At 36.5% G+C, this 18163-nt stretch overlaps 1 protein-coding gene and 1 long non-coding RNA gene across 11 annotated transcripts; one reads left to right on the forward strand and one right to left on the reverse strand.

Annotated features, from left to right (window-relative positions):
* Positions 1 to 2020: 2020 nt before the first annotated feature.
* On the forward strand, positions 2021 to 3795 carry LOC118480366. Its single transcript, XR_004862196.1, has 5 exons — positions 2021 to 2228; positions 2323 to 2452; positions 2633 to 2785; positions 3334 to 3661; positions 3748 to 3795. It is a non-coding gene; the product is annotated as an uncharacterized LOC118480366 (long non-coding RNA).
* A 2085-nt stretch (positions 3796 to 5880) lies between these two features.
* Positions 5881 to 8974, reverse strand: LOC110877690 (AUGMIN subunit 8). Of its 10 annotated transcripts, none has more exons than XR_004862199.1 (5): positions 8450 to 8964; positions 8328 to 8363; positions 7975 to 8091; positions 7815 to 7911; positions 5906 to 7731 (listed from the first exon to the last, which is right to left on the reverse strand). XR_004862199.1 is itself a non-coding variant. In XM_022125878.2 (5 exons), exons 1-5 carry the CDS (start codon positions 8551 to 8553, stop codon positions 7711 to 7713), a joined length of 387 nt encoding a protein of 128 aa, XP_021981570.1. In that variant the 5' UTR covers positions 8554 to 8968; the 3' UTR covers positions 5907 to 7710. The 10 variants fall into 10 exon arrangements, 4 of the variants coding, with proteins under 4 accessions (XP_021981570.1, XP_035831061.1, XP_035831059.1 ...); XM_022125878.2 differs by having other exon boundaries at positions 5907 to 7731; positions 7815 to 7904; positions 8328 to 8382; positions 8450 to 8968; XR_004862200.1 differs by having other exon boundaries at positions 5908 to 6446.
* Positions 8975 to 18163: the final 9189 nt, after the last annotated feature.

Genomic DNA, 18163 nt, shown 5'->3' on the forward strand with positions numbered 1-18163 from the left:
GTTAATTGGGTTAGATTATAAATCGGATCATCTTAACTTCAAAACGTTTATGAAACATTATCTTTTACATGAAGGTTTGCATGAGAGAGGATGGAAAACAACAGGTTAGCATAGATATGACATTTTCCCCTATTATGCTATGGTAGTGATGATGTGTCTCTTTTTATTTACACATTAGCATCGGATCTCCTTTTTTGCATGTCTTTTGATCTCATTTCATCGAAATTGTTCATGTGCTTTGCTTCTGCAGTTCCATGAGCTACACTTTCGCCGAATTACGGTAGGTTTCTCATTTTATGTCTTTGATTATTCATGCCTTTGTATATTTTATGGAGCCTCAACAGTCAACCCAGATTGGTGTGTTGTATTGGTTGAGGGTTTAGTGTCCTGCAATTTCCTTTACATGTTAGTTTATTGGTTAAAAAACCATGATAATTTTGATTGTGTTCTATATATTTTTTGTTGCAAGTAAACTGATGAATATTCTTATTTTAATCCGTTATTGGTTAAAAAACCATGAACCCGTTAGTTTATTTAAGTACCATGAACCATGAACCCTTATATGAAAATTGGGTCGGGAAATTCTGACCTAGGCTACGATAGTGTATCGTTGTTGGTTGGATGGTCATGTGGTTTATTTTCCTACCAAAAGCCAACCAGCAACAACAAGCATTTGTTCCGTTCTTACATGAGTAATTTACTATTTATATACATTTTTTTGATATTTTATTTTACTTTAAAACACTTTACACAAACATAAATGACTGCCGCAAAAAAAGATCAAATACGACCCAAGTCATTGGCCTTCAAACCGATCTCTGTTATCAACGAGTATGATGAAGCGGAACCCATACAGATAAAGAGTGGTTAAAAGGTGGATTCCAAACTTCTAGAATATAGATCTCTTTCATATGTTCCTGGACATGCATGTAAGCATCAATTATCTTACAAGCCATTTTATATATTTACTTAAACAAAGACACTTATACATTTTTGTTATCTTGCAGGTTGATATACAACTTGATCTTGCATCACTTTTTAATTTGTTGCCACGTTTTGTTTAGTTTCACAGGTCATGCCACAACCGATAATATGTGCTATCAGCATAGAGGAAAGAAAAAACCCAACTGAGAGGCAGAAAGATATGGAGATGCCAGAGGTGTGTGTATGCAAGAGAGAGCTTGGTATCAATTACGGCAAACCTACTTCAATTTTGAACGATGAGGATGCATATCGAAGGGCGATTAAAAAAGCGTTTCCTGTTTACAACGAATCGAATATGATTTATCACCAGCTTCCTAATCGAAGTGACGAGGTATGATTTTTGTTTTTTTATTTACAGTTGATTGATGATGTTCTTTGTCTTGACCTAGAATTTAAACTTTCAGATATGAGTTCTCTCAGTGAGTCAAACAGTGAAACTATTGGAGTGAATTTTCTCATTAATGCTTGTGATAAACAATGCTTACCTTGCAAGGATAGGTCAGTTATGACTGAGTTGACTCAGTGAGTCAAACGGTGAAACTGTAGGAGTGTGTCGTTGCTCCTACATTTTCTTAAATTTTTAAATTGTGTTTCGTGATCTCTGATCTGCAAGTAGACAATCTTAGATATTTGGATACTGGATTTTTTAATTTAATTTTCTTCTTGAAAATATGTATTTTAGATTAAGTTTTTTGGAAACCCTAGGTTTATTGATTGATTGAATTTTTCAGATTTGAAATTAGCCGACAGTGAAAAATTGGTGATTTGAAGACCTAATTGTAAAGTTATGGACAAGAAGGGAGGAAATGCGATACCGAGTTCACCATCTCAGACTAGGGATGAGCAAAATGGACCCGGTACCGGTACCGAACCGGTACCGGTACCGAATTTACCGAACCGGGTACCTTTTCGGTACCGATTCGGTACCGACTTTTGATATTTTCGGTACCGGTTCGGTACCGGTCCGGTACGGTACCGGTTCGGTACCGGTATTTACCGGTTTTTACCCTTAAATACCGGTACCGTACCGGTACCGAACCGGGTATATTCGGTACCGGTACCGGTTCCCACTTTTGAGGATTTTTTGTACCGGTACTTTCGGTTCCGGTACCGAGCTCATCCCTATCTCAGACTCCGAGATCTGTTGAGAAGTCAGCAAGAGATATTCGACATGTAGAAGGAAATATTAGTGGTAAATATGATAAAGAAAAAGGGGTAAATGTTCAGGTTGTTGTGAGATGCAGGTGTGTACTTTTTTGTCTTCAGGCATTTAAATATAATTTTAAATTCTGAATGTTGGTACACAAAAATTTAAAAAATGGTATTATTGTGTTGTAGACCGCTGAATGCTGATGAGGAAAAACTACACACACCAGTGGTGGTTACATGTGCAGAAAACAAGAGGGAAGTATGTGCAGTTCAAAACATAGCTAACAAGCAGATTGATAGATCATTTGTGTTTGATAAGGTGTGTTTTTTACTAATGCATTTATGTTTATCATCTTTATATACAAATGTAGTATGTCTCCGAAGAGAAATGAAACCAAAGGGTAAAGCTTCTCTTAAAGCAATCATAATCTTTATTTTTTGAAGAAACCAAAATTGAATTTGTGTTGTTTCATGTGCTAATCTGGTACAATATCCGTAGGTATTCAGTCCAAAATCCCAACAAAGAGACTTGTATCATTCAGCAGTGTCTCCCATGGTTTTTGAAGTTCTCGAGGGCTACAACTGCACTATATTTGCATACACCCAAACGGGAACCGGAAAAACATACACAATGGAAGGAGGGAGGAAAGAGGTATACTTTCACCCCAAATGAAATGAACCCGTTTGTTTTTCGGCTTTTATTTTGGGCTATACCGTTAATATCGGTGGTATATCACCGATATATCGGTCCTCCTGTAAGATATCGGTGTTAAATATCAGTCAGAATATTGGTACCAACATTATCAGCGATATTGACCAATATTTGACCGATATATCACCGACTTTCCCGATACCAGTACCTTTCTTCTTAAATCTACCATTCATCTTTCTTCTTATTGCTATTATTAGTGTTTTAAGTCTTAATTGTTAATTGTTAGTGTAAAATGTTAGTGTTTTAAGCCTTCATCACTTGCTACAATTTAACTTTTGCAAGTTGGAAAGGTTAATTTCTTAATGATAGGAGAGTATACTGAATTGTTAGTGTTAAACTGCTATATATATAAATTCTGCATGATATTAAAATTACCGATATCCCACCGCGATAACCCAATCTTAAATATCTGTCTTGATCGATATCTGATTTTTTACCGCGTTAACTGCATAGATTTTGGGTAATAACCAACTTTTTTTTTGTTTTAGAACGGGAATTCCCAAGTGATGCAGGTGTGATTCCGAGGGCTGTTAGGCAAATATTTGACATATTAGAAGCTCAAAATGCAGAATACAATATGAAAGTTACGTTTCTAGAGCTGTACAATGAGGAAATAACCGATCTTTTAGCTCCCGAAGAAGCTTCAAAGTTTCCAGAAGATAAGCCTAAGTAACCGATAGCGTTAATGGAAGATGGAAAGGGTGGTGTACTTGTTAGAGGCTTAGAAGAGGAGATAGTTTCTACTGCTGATGAAATATACAGAATATTGGAAAAGGGTTCTGCTAAAATTTTCACATGAACTGCTATTACGAATTCGTGAGTTAAATCTATTGATTAGGTGCAGACAGAACTGATATTGGTGATAATTTTTCTGATCCCATTATATTTTGTTGTCGTTTTAGTTATTCATTTTTCCCAACGACCATTGTTAGATCATCCAAATATGAAGGTATAGAGCTATAAATATATATTAAGCAGTCTAAGCACGTTATCATCCAAGTTTTTAATATGAAAAATTGTAGTTCTGGATCTTGCTAACATTTCTGAATTTTACAGGCGCTTGCGATTGATGAAGTCGGTAATTTCTTTTCAGACCTCATTTGGTGATGCAAGCGAACTACAATGTATTTTCCAAACACTTAAGGTTAGCTATCTAATCAACTTAGCATCTGATGGAATCTATTGTGCAGGTGTAAGTGTAATTTGAGTGACATATACCTAATCAGATTATTCGGTCATAGATGATACGGGTCAGTAGCATAATTAGTAGTGGAAAGTTAATTTTGGAATGATGAACATAATTCACGGCTTCATTTTCGTCAAGTGAAGCTAGATCATCAAGAATATGTTCATTAGAGACGCTTGTATTCATGGCTTCACAACTCTCTGAGGTTGAAGAAAGGGAACACGCTTTTGCTAAGTGTGGACATCGAAACTATGGATGAGCTCGGTACCAAGCGGTACCGAACCGGAACCGAAAATACCGGTACCGGTACCGAAAATCCCCAAAAGCTGGCATGTGAATTTATATCTATAGAGTTGGATGGATATAAGGCATCATAAGTTAGTTTTGTGTGAAGTCAGGGAGTTGTTATAAATGGGTCTGGCATGTGATTATGTATCTTGGTTGGTTCAGTTTATCATTGTGATGGGCATGTATTATCATTGGGTTTAATTCAGCAGTTGGTTTGGAGTATGAACTAGAAGAAGACGAAGATTACCTAGACTAATGGTTGCTATTAATCTAGGAACGTTTCATTAGTGATAATTTATGACTTGGGGCTTTGAATAGATTAAAAAACACAATTGTTGAGTCCTTTGATGGTTGGTGTGCAAAAAAAGCGGGTCATCAAGTGGTTGTGGGTATAAATATTATTAGTTAAATACGGCTCCAAGGTTATTCGTCATATACAAGTGTGGTTTGCTATATTGGCGGAAAGGAAGTAAAAGGTTGGGTGAATGCGGGTCAATATGATGATCCAATGGCATGATGCTTGGTCGAGATTGTTCATCGTATCCGTGAGAATTTTATAGTCTGCTTTGAGGTGTGGTTAATTTGTTTTTAGCTTCGGTCTGTATTAAGGAAGTAAATTTAGGTGTCATTAGCTTATTTTTGTTTGTTAAGATGGTAGTATTTTCTATAAGTTGGCCTCAGCTGAGGTGAAATTTTTGTACCATTTCAGTAGTATTAATGAAAGTTGTTTGGCTGGTTGAAAAAAGTTTATGGTTTCTGTGTCCAGGCATTTATAGATTGGTATTAGTTATAAGGGTGTAAGGAGTGGTTAACCATTTTGGAGTGGTAAACTAAAAAACCGATCAGTGGTAAAGCTTCTTCAATGCAGCTGGTAGTGGAAAAGATTAACGCTGGATCTTACTGGTGGGCTGTCAAAAGATCCAAAATTATTTGGCTTGTGTTGGAGAAATGGAGCAATTTTGAAAACCTAGACATTGTATAGGGGGCGGTGGCTGTGTCTTTTGGCTAGCAATTTGTTGAACACTTGCGATGAATTATTTTGAGTTAAAAACTTCTCAATTTCCTAGACTACTTCCATGTGCGAAATAATTCATCTGTCATATAATATTTGGTAAACACAGTGAAACAGAATAACGTAAAAGATACCTTTCGCATTTCAAAAGATGCAATTTCCAAAAGCTATATGTTTTGTGATGACGATCAACAAAAGCCAGGGCCAGTCGCTATCTAAGGTTGGTTTGTACTTGAGACAACCAGTTTTCACACATGGTCAATTGTACGTAGCTTTATCGAGGGTTACAAGACTAGATGGAATCAAGTTACTAATACTTGACAAAGAAGGCAAATGTACAATAAAACAATGAGTGTTGTATATAAAGAGATATTCAATGACTTGTGAATTTTTTATGTTTATCATGTATTTTTCTTATTTCACGTAGTTTCTATCATTTATGTTAATATTCGAACGAACATGTAATAAAGTATATACGCATTAAAGTATAAGTTGTTTGTTGTTTAGCAACCCGTGTATTACACGGGTACTTAGACTAGTTATTTAGTATAAGAAAATAATTATATTCAAAGTTGATTACTTTTACCAAATTTTCAGACGCGTGCATATCCATCTACTTGCTAGATTTTCAAACTAAACATGGATGACAAGTTACAAAAATCTCTAATATCATATTACATATGTTTTCTAATTTGTAAGTTATCACTTCCACTTCGCTTCTTCTAGTAATTGTTCGAGACAATGGTGAAGGAGGCGACTGAGATGATGATGGTGACGATGAGATGAATGATGACATGTTAGTCGAGATCGTCTTAGAAAAATCTTGATATCTGATACATTATGCCTCAACTCTCGAAGAAATAAAGAGGATCATACTCCAGTGAAGTTTATAAATTTATAAAAACTAGAAAACTGTCACACGCGCGTTGCGCCGCGGGCAACGAAATTGACTACACGTTAACGTGTAGTCGATCAGCAAACTCCGGTTATAATTAACCTCCGGATCATAGTTCGTAGTAAGTAGTAACTATAACTACAATGTTATATCATGGTTGGTCATGCCAAGCTAAGCCACGCCACACCCCTAATGTGTATATACAATATCCCAAATGACACTTGTCGGATTACACCACAAATGTAAATGGTTAGTAAAGGTAAAATTAAATCAACATGTCTATTTTTGTCAACATTTAGCTTAACATACAAAGAAGAGTTAACAACAGAGTAATTCAAGAACCAATAAGTGGCCTATAATCCAGGGGTGTTCATCGGTTCGGTTTATGGTTTATTTGGTTTATTCGGTTCGGTTTATTCGGTTTTCAAAATTTTGTACCCCAAACCAAATAAGAAATATGCAAACCGATCCAAACCAAACCAAATTCAATTCGGTTTGGTTTCGGTTAGAAACCAAACAATCCAAATAAACCAAATCTAACCAAATTGTACTAAGTACTTTTTTTCCCTAATTTATATTTATGTTTGTGTTCTAACTTTCGAACATCGCAACTAATTTACACCTAAAAATATATGAATACAAGAACGTTTCATTGCGAAATAAAACAAACACATCCGTAAAGTAGTCGTAGACACAACCACAAAGTTAAAGCTTCAAAACGTAGATCATAGAAACTATAAATAGTTAACAAGTCTAACGGCACAAAATATAAATAATCTTCAAACATGAGTCTTTCTCCAAGAAAATGTAGAAATCCTAAACCCTAGTTTCTATAGGTCTAAACTTCTATTATTTTAGAAATGAGTGAGTTTGAGTTGGGTTTTTAGATTTACATTTGGTATTTTGGGCTGCATAAAAAAATAACTATTTTGGGCTAATAAATTGTATATGATTTATAAAATATTTCATTTTTATTTAATAATTAATTAAGTTAAATGGTTTATTCGGTTATCCAAATAAACTGAATAAACCAAATAAAATAAAATGTGGATCCATAAACCGAACCAAAAACCATATTCACAATTCGATTTCGGTTAGAAACCAAACCAAAAACCGAATTCGTTATTCGGATCGGTTTATTTGGTTACGGTTACAGTTCGGTTTACGGTTTTTATTTGGTTACGGTTTTTTCTGAACACCCCTTATAATCCAAGATTCTTGATTTTTCTATCATTTAAATTAGGGGTGCTAAACAGGTCGTGTTTGCGGGTTGGCGGGTCCAACCCAACCCGACCCGAACCCGAAAATTTTATATGAACGCGAACCCGACCCGAGCCCGAAAATTGTCTCATACCAATGAACCTGAACCTGACCCGAATATTCCTGGATTGACCCGAACACGGCCCGTTCAACCCGAAAACTTTTATTATTGAAGGTCGCACTTTCGACCCATTTACTTGTGAATGGGCCGATTTATCAAAGCTTTAGATAATGGTTATCGTTGCCTGTAGTGTATTAAAATCACTCAAGACAAATATTTATGTAATATTAAAATCACTCAAGACAAATCACTCAAGAGAAATCTCACCTTTGATAGTGTTGACTGTATACAGGATATTGTTGCCTGTAGTACTTGGATAGTTGAAAAAACAATCAACTTCAAACTCTTAAGATCTGCCTGCATGCTATAAGTTGATTGTTACTCTATATGTGAAATGACTTAAGTAACCTTTTAGGAAAAGACGTACCTTTACCCCTCCGGTAATTGGAAGTGAAAGGCTTCTTGCTTGTAGATCATTAGTGGTTGCAAATAAGGCAGATTCGTGCTCCTTTTGAATTGAAGCCCACTCATCAATGTACGCCATCTAAGCCACATGATGAAGAGAGCGAACCGGTACCCATTAAATTCTTGTTTTTTTCATCATTATAATATAACAGCATCAAGAATATTGATTCTTCTGATCAATGTAGTCTAATGATACAAAGTTTAGACATTTTATCAAAAGACACCCAGTTAAGAACTAAGAGTAAAAAGTAATTGCATTCTGAATGAAGCTGGTTGAATCACTAAATAAATTTCAACATACAGTGTAGCACATACCTCTGTCTGAACACGAAAGGCTTGCTTCCATAAGTGCTTTAAAAAAACAACATAGCTATGAAATAAAGGAAAGTGAAGTTAAGATTATGGTCTGATGGATGAAGATTTGTAAGAAAACAAACCATGATTGTCGTGACGGAATTTTCTTCATGACAATCTGAAACAACTTCAATCCAGAGGGCCGAGGAAGGTGAAGGAAACATAATCTAGCCACCATATTGTTCATCCTCACCACTGTCGTAGCTCCGCCTCAAACCACCGTGGATCTGTCGTCACTGGAGACTGGAACCTCTCGGTTTCCTTTCTTCTCTGCCCTTTCTCATTTGGTGCTCTCTCACTCTCTCTCTTGCGTAAACAACACCCACGACTTTAGGTATTGGAAGGAGGATGTGGAGAACGCCCATTTGAGTTAGGGTTTGTTTGTGGTTTTAACTGAAAGCTTAAAGATGAAGCTGATGTCAAGTGCACAAAGAAAACAACACAAAGTGCAATAAAGAGATGCCTATAATACAAGTAAAGCCTCCCATACAACACACTAATGCACAGAGTTGTTGCACTGAAAGCTTAAAGATGAAGCTGATGTCAAGTGTACAAAGAAAACAACACAAAGTGCAATAAAGAGATGCCTATAATACAAGTAAAGCCTCCCATACAACACACTAATGCACAGAGTTGTTGCAAATTAGACTATATATAAATAGTTTACCAACAATGAAAGGAGAACCAATTTGAGACAATTCCTCAAATAAAGGTTTATCTGTCTTTATCATACCCAACACAGGCAACTATTTGAGTTGGGCCCAAAACAATTGGGACTAAGCCCGGCCCAACACCTCATCTTATAACTCCTACACCCCTTACTGGGCTTATGTGTGATCCAATAACAACAATACAAAGCAATACACAGTTACACACCGAAATGTCTAATCTGTAAAAGCTATATAATATGAATACGCACAAGATCTAACATATACACTCTATTCTTAAGCCCACGAGACACGAGTAATCCATGATCTATAACCTTTTAGTATTCTTTAACAATGTTAAGTGATTATTTTTTAAATTTATCCCGAGAATGTTATAAAATATAGATTAAGTGATTATTTTTAAATTTATACCGCCGAAAATGTTATAAAATATAGAGTATATTAGGCTAAAAGTGTGTTAACATATCGTTAGCACACGGGTTCTTGTGGTTTTAGTGTACATTCTTTTTTTTTTCTTTTTTTTAATGTTTTATTTTTTGTAACATAAAAATCAAGAGTGTTATAAACTTAAAGATGTTTATTATAGTTTTGGTAGGTATGTATGTAATCTTGAGTTAGTTTCTAAGAGACATTATGGTGGTAAGGTGTTTCCTTTCTGTTTAAAAGATGGATGGTTCAAATCTTATAAGAAGCAGGTATAGGTGGTTAATAACAATATATTAGGATTGGAAGTCAATAAAAAAAATGTAACGTTGTTTAAAGAGCTTTTGATCTGATTACCAAAAAAGGTGAACCTATAGTTAGAAAATCTTGAGTCCGCTAGGCGCATTACGGTTGAGACTCTTATACTCGTATATTTTTACCCTCTTTGAATTCAAAGCCTCTATTACCAAATCTATTCGATATCAAATCTATTCTAATTTATTGAAAGAGAAAAATGCCCGGATAGTCCTTGTGGTTTCGCATTTTTTCACCTATAGTCCCCAACTTTCTAAAATTACCTGAATAGTCCCCAACTTTTCATTTTTTGTTCCCGGATAGTCCCTGGGTCTAACTTCAGTTTGTTTTCTCTGTTAAGTGAGTGTGAAATGACAAAAATACCCTTTCCTTTAAAAGGCCAAACCACAGGAACTATCCGGGCATCTTCTACATTTTTAGAGAAAAACCCTACCACCACACTTTCCGGCGAACTTTTAGAGAAAAACCAAATCCACAGACACCGAGTCAAACCACAAACACCACGTTCCTCACTGGCGACGTAACCGTCACTGGAGAAACCGAGTCTGACTCACCAGCGCCACCGCGAACAACCGTCGATCTCTGATGCTCCACACAACCACCACCTGCAACTTACCTCCGTCGACCAACCTGCAACCTTGTTCCGTTCATCTCCGACCAACCTGCAACTTTTGTTCTCCGTTAACTATCATCATCAAAACAACTTCCACCGATCTTCATCTTTTCATCTCCGACAACACATGATCTTTTCCGATTCTCCGACCTCCGTTCACCTCCGTCACTAACTATCACACCATTTCTCTGTTTCAGATTGCTATTGTATGACGTTTACCCTAAAATGTAAATTGGTTTCTATTTCGTGCAGTTGACACTTTATTTTACTAAACTGAATTGGACAATATTTACACACAATGCAGATTATAAACCAGTCCACAACTTTATTGTACCTAACAGTAAGTGGTTAGTTCGTGAGAGAGAGAGATCTTACTGCATCTTCAGGTGAGAGAACATGTTCAATGGGTGTTACGGTGCCACACTCGGTCATTACTCCACCACACAGTCCTTGTATCTCATCACTAGTTTTTCCAGCTGCACCATCCCGACAAAATGTGAATTTTGGGAGAAGTTCAATGTCCTCTTTGCTTGCTCCCTCCTGCCATGATAATGTCAATGTTAGTTGAGACAAAAGCCACGAGTTCATAGGCAGTTGTAGAATACATAGTTTATAAAGTTCAAACTTCAAACATGTGTAACACCCAAATTGAAGTGGCTACAATGGACTTTGAAGATACAAATAAAGATCCAAATGATGGTTACGTCGCCGGTGAGGAACGTGGTGTTTGTGGTTTGACTCGGTGTCTGTGGATTTGGTTTTTCTCTAAAAGTTCGCCGGAAATTAATTTCGCCGGAAAAGTTCGCCGGAAAGTGTGGTGGTGGGGTTTTTCTCTAAAAATGTAGAAGGTGCCCGGATAGTCCCTGTGGTTTGGCCTTTTAAAGGAAAGGGTATTTTTGTCATTTCACACCCACTTAACAGAGAAAACAAACTGAAGTTAGACCCAGGGACTATCCGGGAACAAAAAATGAAAAGTTGGGGACTATTCAAGTAATTTTAAAAAGTTGAGGACTATAGGTGAAAAAATGCGAAACCACAAAGACTATCCAAGCATTTTTCTCTTATTGAAAACATGTAAAACTAGTCCTTTATGACAAAAGTCCTTTTACAGGAAAAAAAGAAAACAAGAAAAATAGAATTCATTTAGTTGTGATGATGGTGACAAAAACAATAATAAAATGACAGACGAGATTGGATAAAATAAATTAATAGATAATAATAACCATAGTTAGTGGATTAAAATTGGGTCCTAATATTAATACATGACAAAAACTTATTTACACATGGTGTATACGAGCTGTATACAGTTATACGGCCCGTATATAATAAAATAAAACTAACAAAGTCTGTGCCTTCAGACTTTGTCAGTTTTTTTTCATTCCATACGGGCAGTATAACTGTATACGGCCCGTATACACCATGTGTAAAGAATTTGCCTGGTCGTATACAATGGATACGAATAATGTATACGGGCCGTATAACTGTATACGGCCCGTATGAAAAGAAAATTAGATTTTACCCAAAGTATTTAATGGATTTAAGATGTCAATCACACGAGACATTTTACAGTCGTTAGGTGGCCAAATCTTTCTAAAAGTAGAAAAAAATAAAACTTTAACAAGTAACAAAGATTGAAAACAAAAAAACGTGTCGTATGACTGTAATAAAAAGGAAGGGTGAGGCATTTGATGAGAGTTGTAAGGAGAAGCGTTTTAATCACTTGTTTTTAACGGGGATGTAATGCAATGATTCTGCTAGTGGTCGGGCTTCCAATGCTTACACAGGGTGATAAACAACGCTGATATGAACCCAAACCAACTGCTTTGTCTTGAGTCGTCGGGAAAACTTTTCCTCAGGGGAGGGTGAGTAGTATGAGTCTGATTCCATTGTGGTTCGTGAATATTTCGAATCATCATAGAAGACGTGTTGGGTTCTGCTAGAAGAGTATAAGGATTTTGTTGGTTTGTTTCCAAGTAGGGTTTAGAATGTTTGAAGTATTCTTGGTTCAATACCAACTCTTCTGAAAGACAAGAATACAACGTTCATGTATCACAAGGAATGACCGATCTAAGGCAGAGAACCTGATTTAGATACACAAATTCATCACCGGTTTCTACAGGACAAGCACATACACAGTTTGTGTAGAGATCTTTACGTACAAATTTGCATTATCCTTACGGTTACAAATGAAGTATTAAAAGATGTTAGTTTCTTGACAATATGGTTTCTTGACAAATGAAGTATTATCTGCCCTTGCTGCCTCTTCGGTTGGTAAAAGACATAGGATGGTTTCTAATACAGGCTCTTTTAGAGAAGCGTTGGGATTCAAGGGTTTATGAGTAAAAGATGGTAGTTTATTGACAATATGGTTTCTCGACAAATGAAGTATTATCTGTCCTTGCTGCCTCTCCGGTTGGTAAAAGACATAGGATGGTTTCTAATACAGGCTCTTTTAGAGAAGCGTTGGGATTCAAGGGTTTATGAGTAAAAGATGGTAGTTTATTGACAGTATGGTTTCTCGACAAATGAAGTATTATCTGTCCTTGCCGCCTCTTCGGTTGGTAAAAGACATAGGATGGTTTCTAATACAGGCTCTTTGTCAGTTGTGGTTGATTTATAGGAGGAGATTATGAAACGAATATATGTTTATGCGAATTCACAACATCCTTGCTTTATTCTCTTTAATCTATTAGAACGATCCTTGTTTTGTCACGTACATGCGTTTAATTCCCAACATCCTTATTGTATCAGACTATCTCACCTCATTTTCTCTCTCTGACAACCTAGACCCAAACCACCGCAATCAACCACGTTCTGCGAAAAAGACATCATATGTTCATCATTGTTCTTGAAGATGAAGATGAAGAAACGAGGGTTTATTCTCATTAATCTATTAGAACGATCCTTGACTTGAATTTGTGGATTTCGGTTGGGTCAGAAAAACTTAACAAGAGAATCAACTAAAAAAATACAATTGATTACTCAGTCGAATAACCGGTCCGTTAAATTTGAGCTTCCTGATGCAACTTTCACAGTGGTACCAATGTCCTACTACTACAATCCTTCCAACACCTGATTCCGATACAACCCTCGATGTTGAAACCGGTTTTACCTCATGAAAATGAAAGAGTTAACATTCTGATTCAGATTCAGGAAGCAGATGTTTATGAGTGAAAGAGTTAACATTCTGATTCAGATTCAGGAAGCAGATGTTTATTAGTGTTTGAGAAACTAACAAGGTAAACCTGAATTTTCAGAATTTTAGATACCTACTTGAACCGTTAGTAATGCTAGATGTCATTTTGGCTGAACCACAACCTATTACAGCACTGTATGAACCTGTGTTTTGAAAATAGACTTTGTTCTTCGTTTATTGGATCATTCTAATAGATTAAAGAGGTTTTTACCATTTTTTACCATGCGTATACGGGTCATATACCGTTTATATGGCCGTATACGATTGGTAAAAAATATTTTTACCGATCGTATACTATGTATACGATGATTGTATACGGGTCGTATATTTTTATACGGCCCGTATACAATGGGGAAAAAAATGGTAAAAATTGGTTTATTCTCTTTAATCTATTAGAACGATCCTTGTCTTGAGAACCTGATTCTGATTTAAACAATGGAAATAACTCGCCATTCTCTTGCATATGTATACATTGATTGTGGATTTAAGTTGCAAGAATTGTGTCCGTCGCATGGACCCAGACTCATACTATTAGCAGAACCCGACACGTCTTCTGTGATGATTTGAAACATTCCCAAACCACAATTGACTCAGACTCATACTACTAGCAGAAGAACCCGACACGTCTTCTGTGATGATTCGAAACATTTCGAATCACTAGCAGAAGAACCCGACACGTCTTCTGTGATGATTCGAAACATTCCGAATCACTGCGGTTTTTTCTCTTCCGGTTACCAGGCATATCATCTCCGTCTACGTTTGGTTTCAGCTTGGAAAGATGACCGAATAGAGATCTGAATACAACCGGTCAAATCACACACTATATAAAGTGTAAAGTTATCGTGTGTTGTAGCTTGGAAGGATGACCGAATAGAGATCTGAATCAACATTTACGTCAGATGTCCAAGTTTGATCACATTTCACTTTGTTGGAATTTGTGGATTTCGGTTGGATCAGATCTCGGAAGTACTAAACAACAGAAATAACAGCTTCGGTTTCATCAACCGTTTTTTTTTACAAATCATCTGTTTCCTGAATCTGAATCTGAAAGTTAACTAGACCCCTCAAGTTGTCAAGACTGTTTGTCGGGTTTCCAACGTTCTACAGCACAAGTTCATCACCGGTTTCTACAGCACAAGCACATACACAATTTGTTGGAAGAACCCAACACGTCTTCTGCTAGTTACTCTTTTCTTCGATTTCAACAAATCTTTCAAGGTCTTAAGTGATGGACGATTTCAACAATACGTTCACGAACCACAATGGACTCAGACTCATACTACTAGCAGAAGAACCCGACACGTATTCTGTGATGATTAAAATGATCCCACTCACAAGTTGTTGATACATATCGTCCGGTGATTGTTGATACATGGAAAAACAAGGACCATTCACCTCTTTCAACCTACCAAAACACCAAAATCCGTACCGGTGATTGTTTATCCATACTATTCTTCATAACCATATTCCCACTCACAAGTTGTTGATAATGAGCTTCCTGATACATATCGTTCGTAAGAAACTTTTCGTGCACTGAACCTTCAGTTGTGTACTCTTCAATCTTCTTGAGTATTTTTCTAACTTTATGCTTGCATCCACCATAGTGAATATTAACTTTGAGTGAAAGAGTTTGGAAACCGGACGGTAAAAACGAAGTAACTGTTGGAATTTGTGGATTTCGGTTGGTTCAGAAACTTAACAAGAGAAGCAACTAAAAAAATACAATTGTTTCTCTTCATGTTACGGAGAATGTTCTAGAAATTGAAGGAAAAGGAAAAGATTTGTTGAAATCAAATTCAACAGTGATAACTTAATACAACCGGTCAAATCACACACTATATAAAGATTACAGAGGTTTTTACCATTTTTTACCATATATATACGGGCCGTATACGGTTTATACGCCCGTATACTCTCGGTAAAAATTTTTTTACCGATCGTATACAATGTACACGAACGATGTATACGGGTCGTATATTATTATACGGCCCGTATACTATGGGTAAAAAATGGTAAAAAATGGTTTATTCTCTTTAATCTATTAGAACGATCCTTGTTTTGAGAACCTGATTCTGATTTAAACAATGGAATTTGTGGATCAACAGAAATAACTGAAAATAACTCGCCATTCTCTTGCACCTGTGTCCGTCACATGATAGAAGACGTGTCGGGTTCTGCTAGAAGACTATCAGGATTTTGTTGGTTTGTTTCCAGGTAGGGTTTAGAATGTTTGAAGTATTCTTGGTTCAATACAAACTCTTCTGAAAGACAAGAATACAACGTTCATGTATCACAAGGAATGACCGATCTAAGGCAGAGAACCTAAAAGACAAGACACAAACTCTTTTAATGTGAGATTCTTCAAGTTTGCACATTTTGAGAAAATATCAATGTGTTTGTCAGCTTCGTCAACACACAAAGTGACAGAATGATGTGGAAAAACAAGGACCATTCACCTCTTTCAACCTACCAAAACACCAAAACCCGTACAACTTATTAAAAGTAGCAATCACCTCCAATCATTTCCAGATGTTGATTGTTGAATGTTTGAACTGATTATTTGTTATCAGGTGAGTTCCAAGCATTTTATCGTGTGTTGTAATTTTAATGAAGCAATGAAGATTGAATATGCACTAGGGTTTTTTCTCTTCCGGTTACCAGGCCTATCATTTCCGTCTACGTTTGGTTTCCTCAACGAAGAACCATCAGCCATTATCTGCCCTTTTTCCTTTGGTTTGTGGTTGATTTTGAGGGTGAGGGTTTTGCATTGATTCCTGCGCTCAAATCATCTGCTTCCTGAATCTGAATATGAAAGTTAACTAGACCCCTCAAGTTGTCATTCGTAACAACTAAGCGTCTGGAGAAGAGTATGTTGATATAGGAGAGTTGAACCCGACACGTCTTCTGTGATGATTCGAAACGTTCCGAATAACTAGCAGAACCCGATCCACTTACATTCGAATAACGCTGAGAATCCACGACGCTTATTGCTAGATTCTTTCCTTCAATCTTGGCAAAATCAATGTCTGCTTGTTTTATTATCACGAAAGTACCGTATAAACCGAGATAGGCACAATAACAACAACAACTTTCCATGATTTGGAGACTGATCGGAATCGAATCAGTGATTTTACTGGAAGCCGTTTGATTATTTCTTTTTTTATTATCACGAAAGTACTGAACAACCGAGATAGGCACAATAACAACAACAACTTTCCATGATTTGGAGACTGATCGAAATCGAATCAGTGATTTTACTGGAAGCCGTTTGATTATTTCCTCTTGGATCTCGAAAGGCACGTTGTCTGACCTCTTGATTTTGATTACCAACTCACCATATCAATTTCTAGGTAGTTAACAACGCTAATTAGAAAAAAACGTGATTCATATACACAACGGTCTCTTTGCTTCGTCCACTAGAACTATTTGTGTATGCATTATTTTGGTAGTTAACAACGCTAATTAGAAAAAAATCTGTAAAATTAATCATATTGATTGCTATAACAGGATGGATGGGACACACACAGATAGATAAGCTGTCACAGTTGTCAAGACTGTTTGTCGGGTTTCCAATGCTCACACAGGGTGATAAACAACCCTGATACTAACACATGTGTTTCGAAATAGGCTTTGTTCTTGGTTTAATGAAGTTACACGTAACATCTACTTATATTCAGATTTAAACAATGCCCGCCTCAACTGAGATAACGGACATCCATCAACCTCAAAAAGAAAATTTGTATTTCCCATAGTCACAAAAGATTGCGGTTTGTATTTCGCATAGCCACCGTTTCCGTAGTAAAAACGGTTGCGGTTTGTATTTCGCATAGCCACCATTTCCGTAGTAAAAAACGGTTGGGTTTGCACATTCAATCTTCAATACTTCATTAAAATACCACTAGTAGAAGAACCCGACACGTCTTCATGTTACGGAGAATGTTCTAGAAATTGAAGGAAAAGGAAAAGATTTGTTGAAATCGAATTTGACAACTATGACAGCTTATTAAAAGTAGCAATCACCTCCAATCATTTCCTGGTCAAATCACACACTATAAAGTTTAAAGTTATCGTGTGTTGTAGTTTGGAAAGATGACCGAATAGAGATCTGAATAACAAACTGTGGAGAACTTGTTTGTGTCGGGTTCTTCTGCTAGTTACTTGATCAACGGACTGATCGGTAACGTTACTCTACTTGTGCTCCGATTTAAGCGGCGTGTTCCGATCAACGTTGTTTAAAGGTGATGAAGAGTTTAGAAACCCTAGAATGATGGTGTTTTTACGGGAAAAACGTGATAATTGAAAAACATCCATCTATACGGCCCGTATACAATTATACGGCCCGTATACATTTTGTAAACATCAAAAACCTCAGAAATAAATCCATTGAGCCGTATAGTTTTTATAAATTGTATACACTTGTATACGGCTCGTATAACTATATACGGGCCGTATATAGTAAAATAAAAAAAAAACATTCTCTGCGCATTTTCCTATTCAAAAACATTCTATATGGGCCGTATATATTGTATACGGCCCATATACACTAGGGATGTGAAAATAAGATATAGGGAGTGTGGGAATA

The sequence above is a fragment of the Helianthus annuus genome, chromosome 7 (genome assembly GCF_002127325.2).
Source record: "Helianthus annuus cultivar XRQ/B chromosome 7, HanXRQr2.0-SUNRISE, whole genome shotgun sequence".
NCBI classification, from domain to species: domain Eukaryota; kingdom Viridiplantae; phylum Streptophyta; class Magnoliopsida; order Asterales; family Asteraceae; genus Helianthus; species Helianthus annuus.

Bases quoted from the DNA above. Each gene is read 5' to 3' on its own strand.
- LOC110877690 (XM_035975166.1), bottom strand. From the start codon at position 8,553: ATGAACAATATGGTGGCTAGATTATGTTTCCTTCACCTTCCTCGGCCC. The intron at 8,092-8,327 runs GTATGTGCTACA...CATGTGGCTTAG, and splicing joins CCTTTCGTGTTCAGACAGAG to ATGGCGTACATTGATGAGTG. The intron at 6,447-7,814 runs GTGAGATTTCTC...TAATCCGACAAG, and splicing joins TACAGTCAACACTATCAAAG to TGTCATTTGGGATATTGTAT.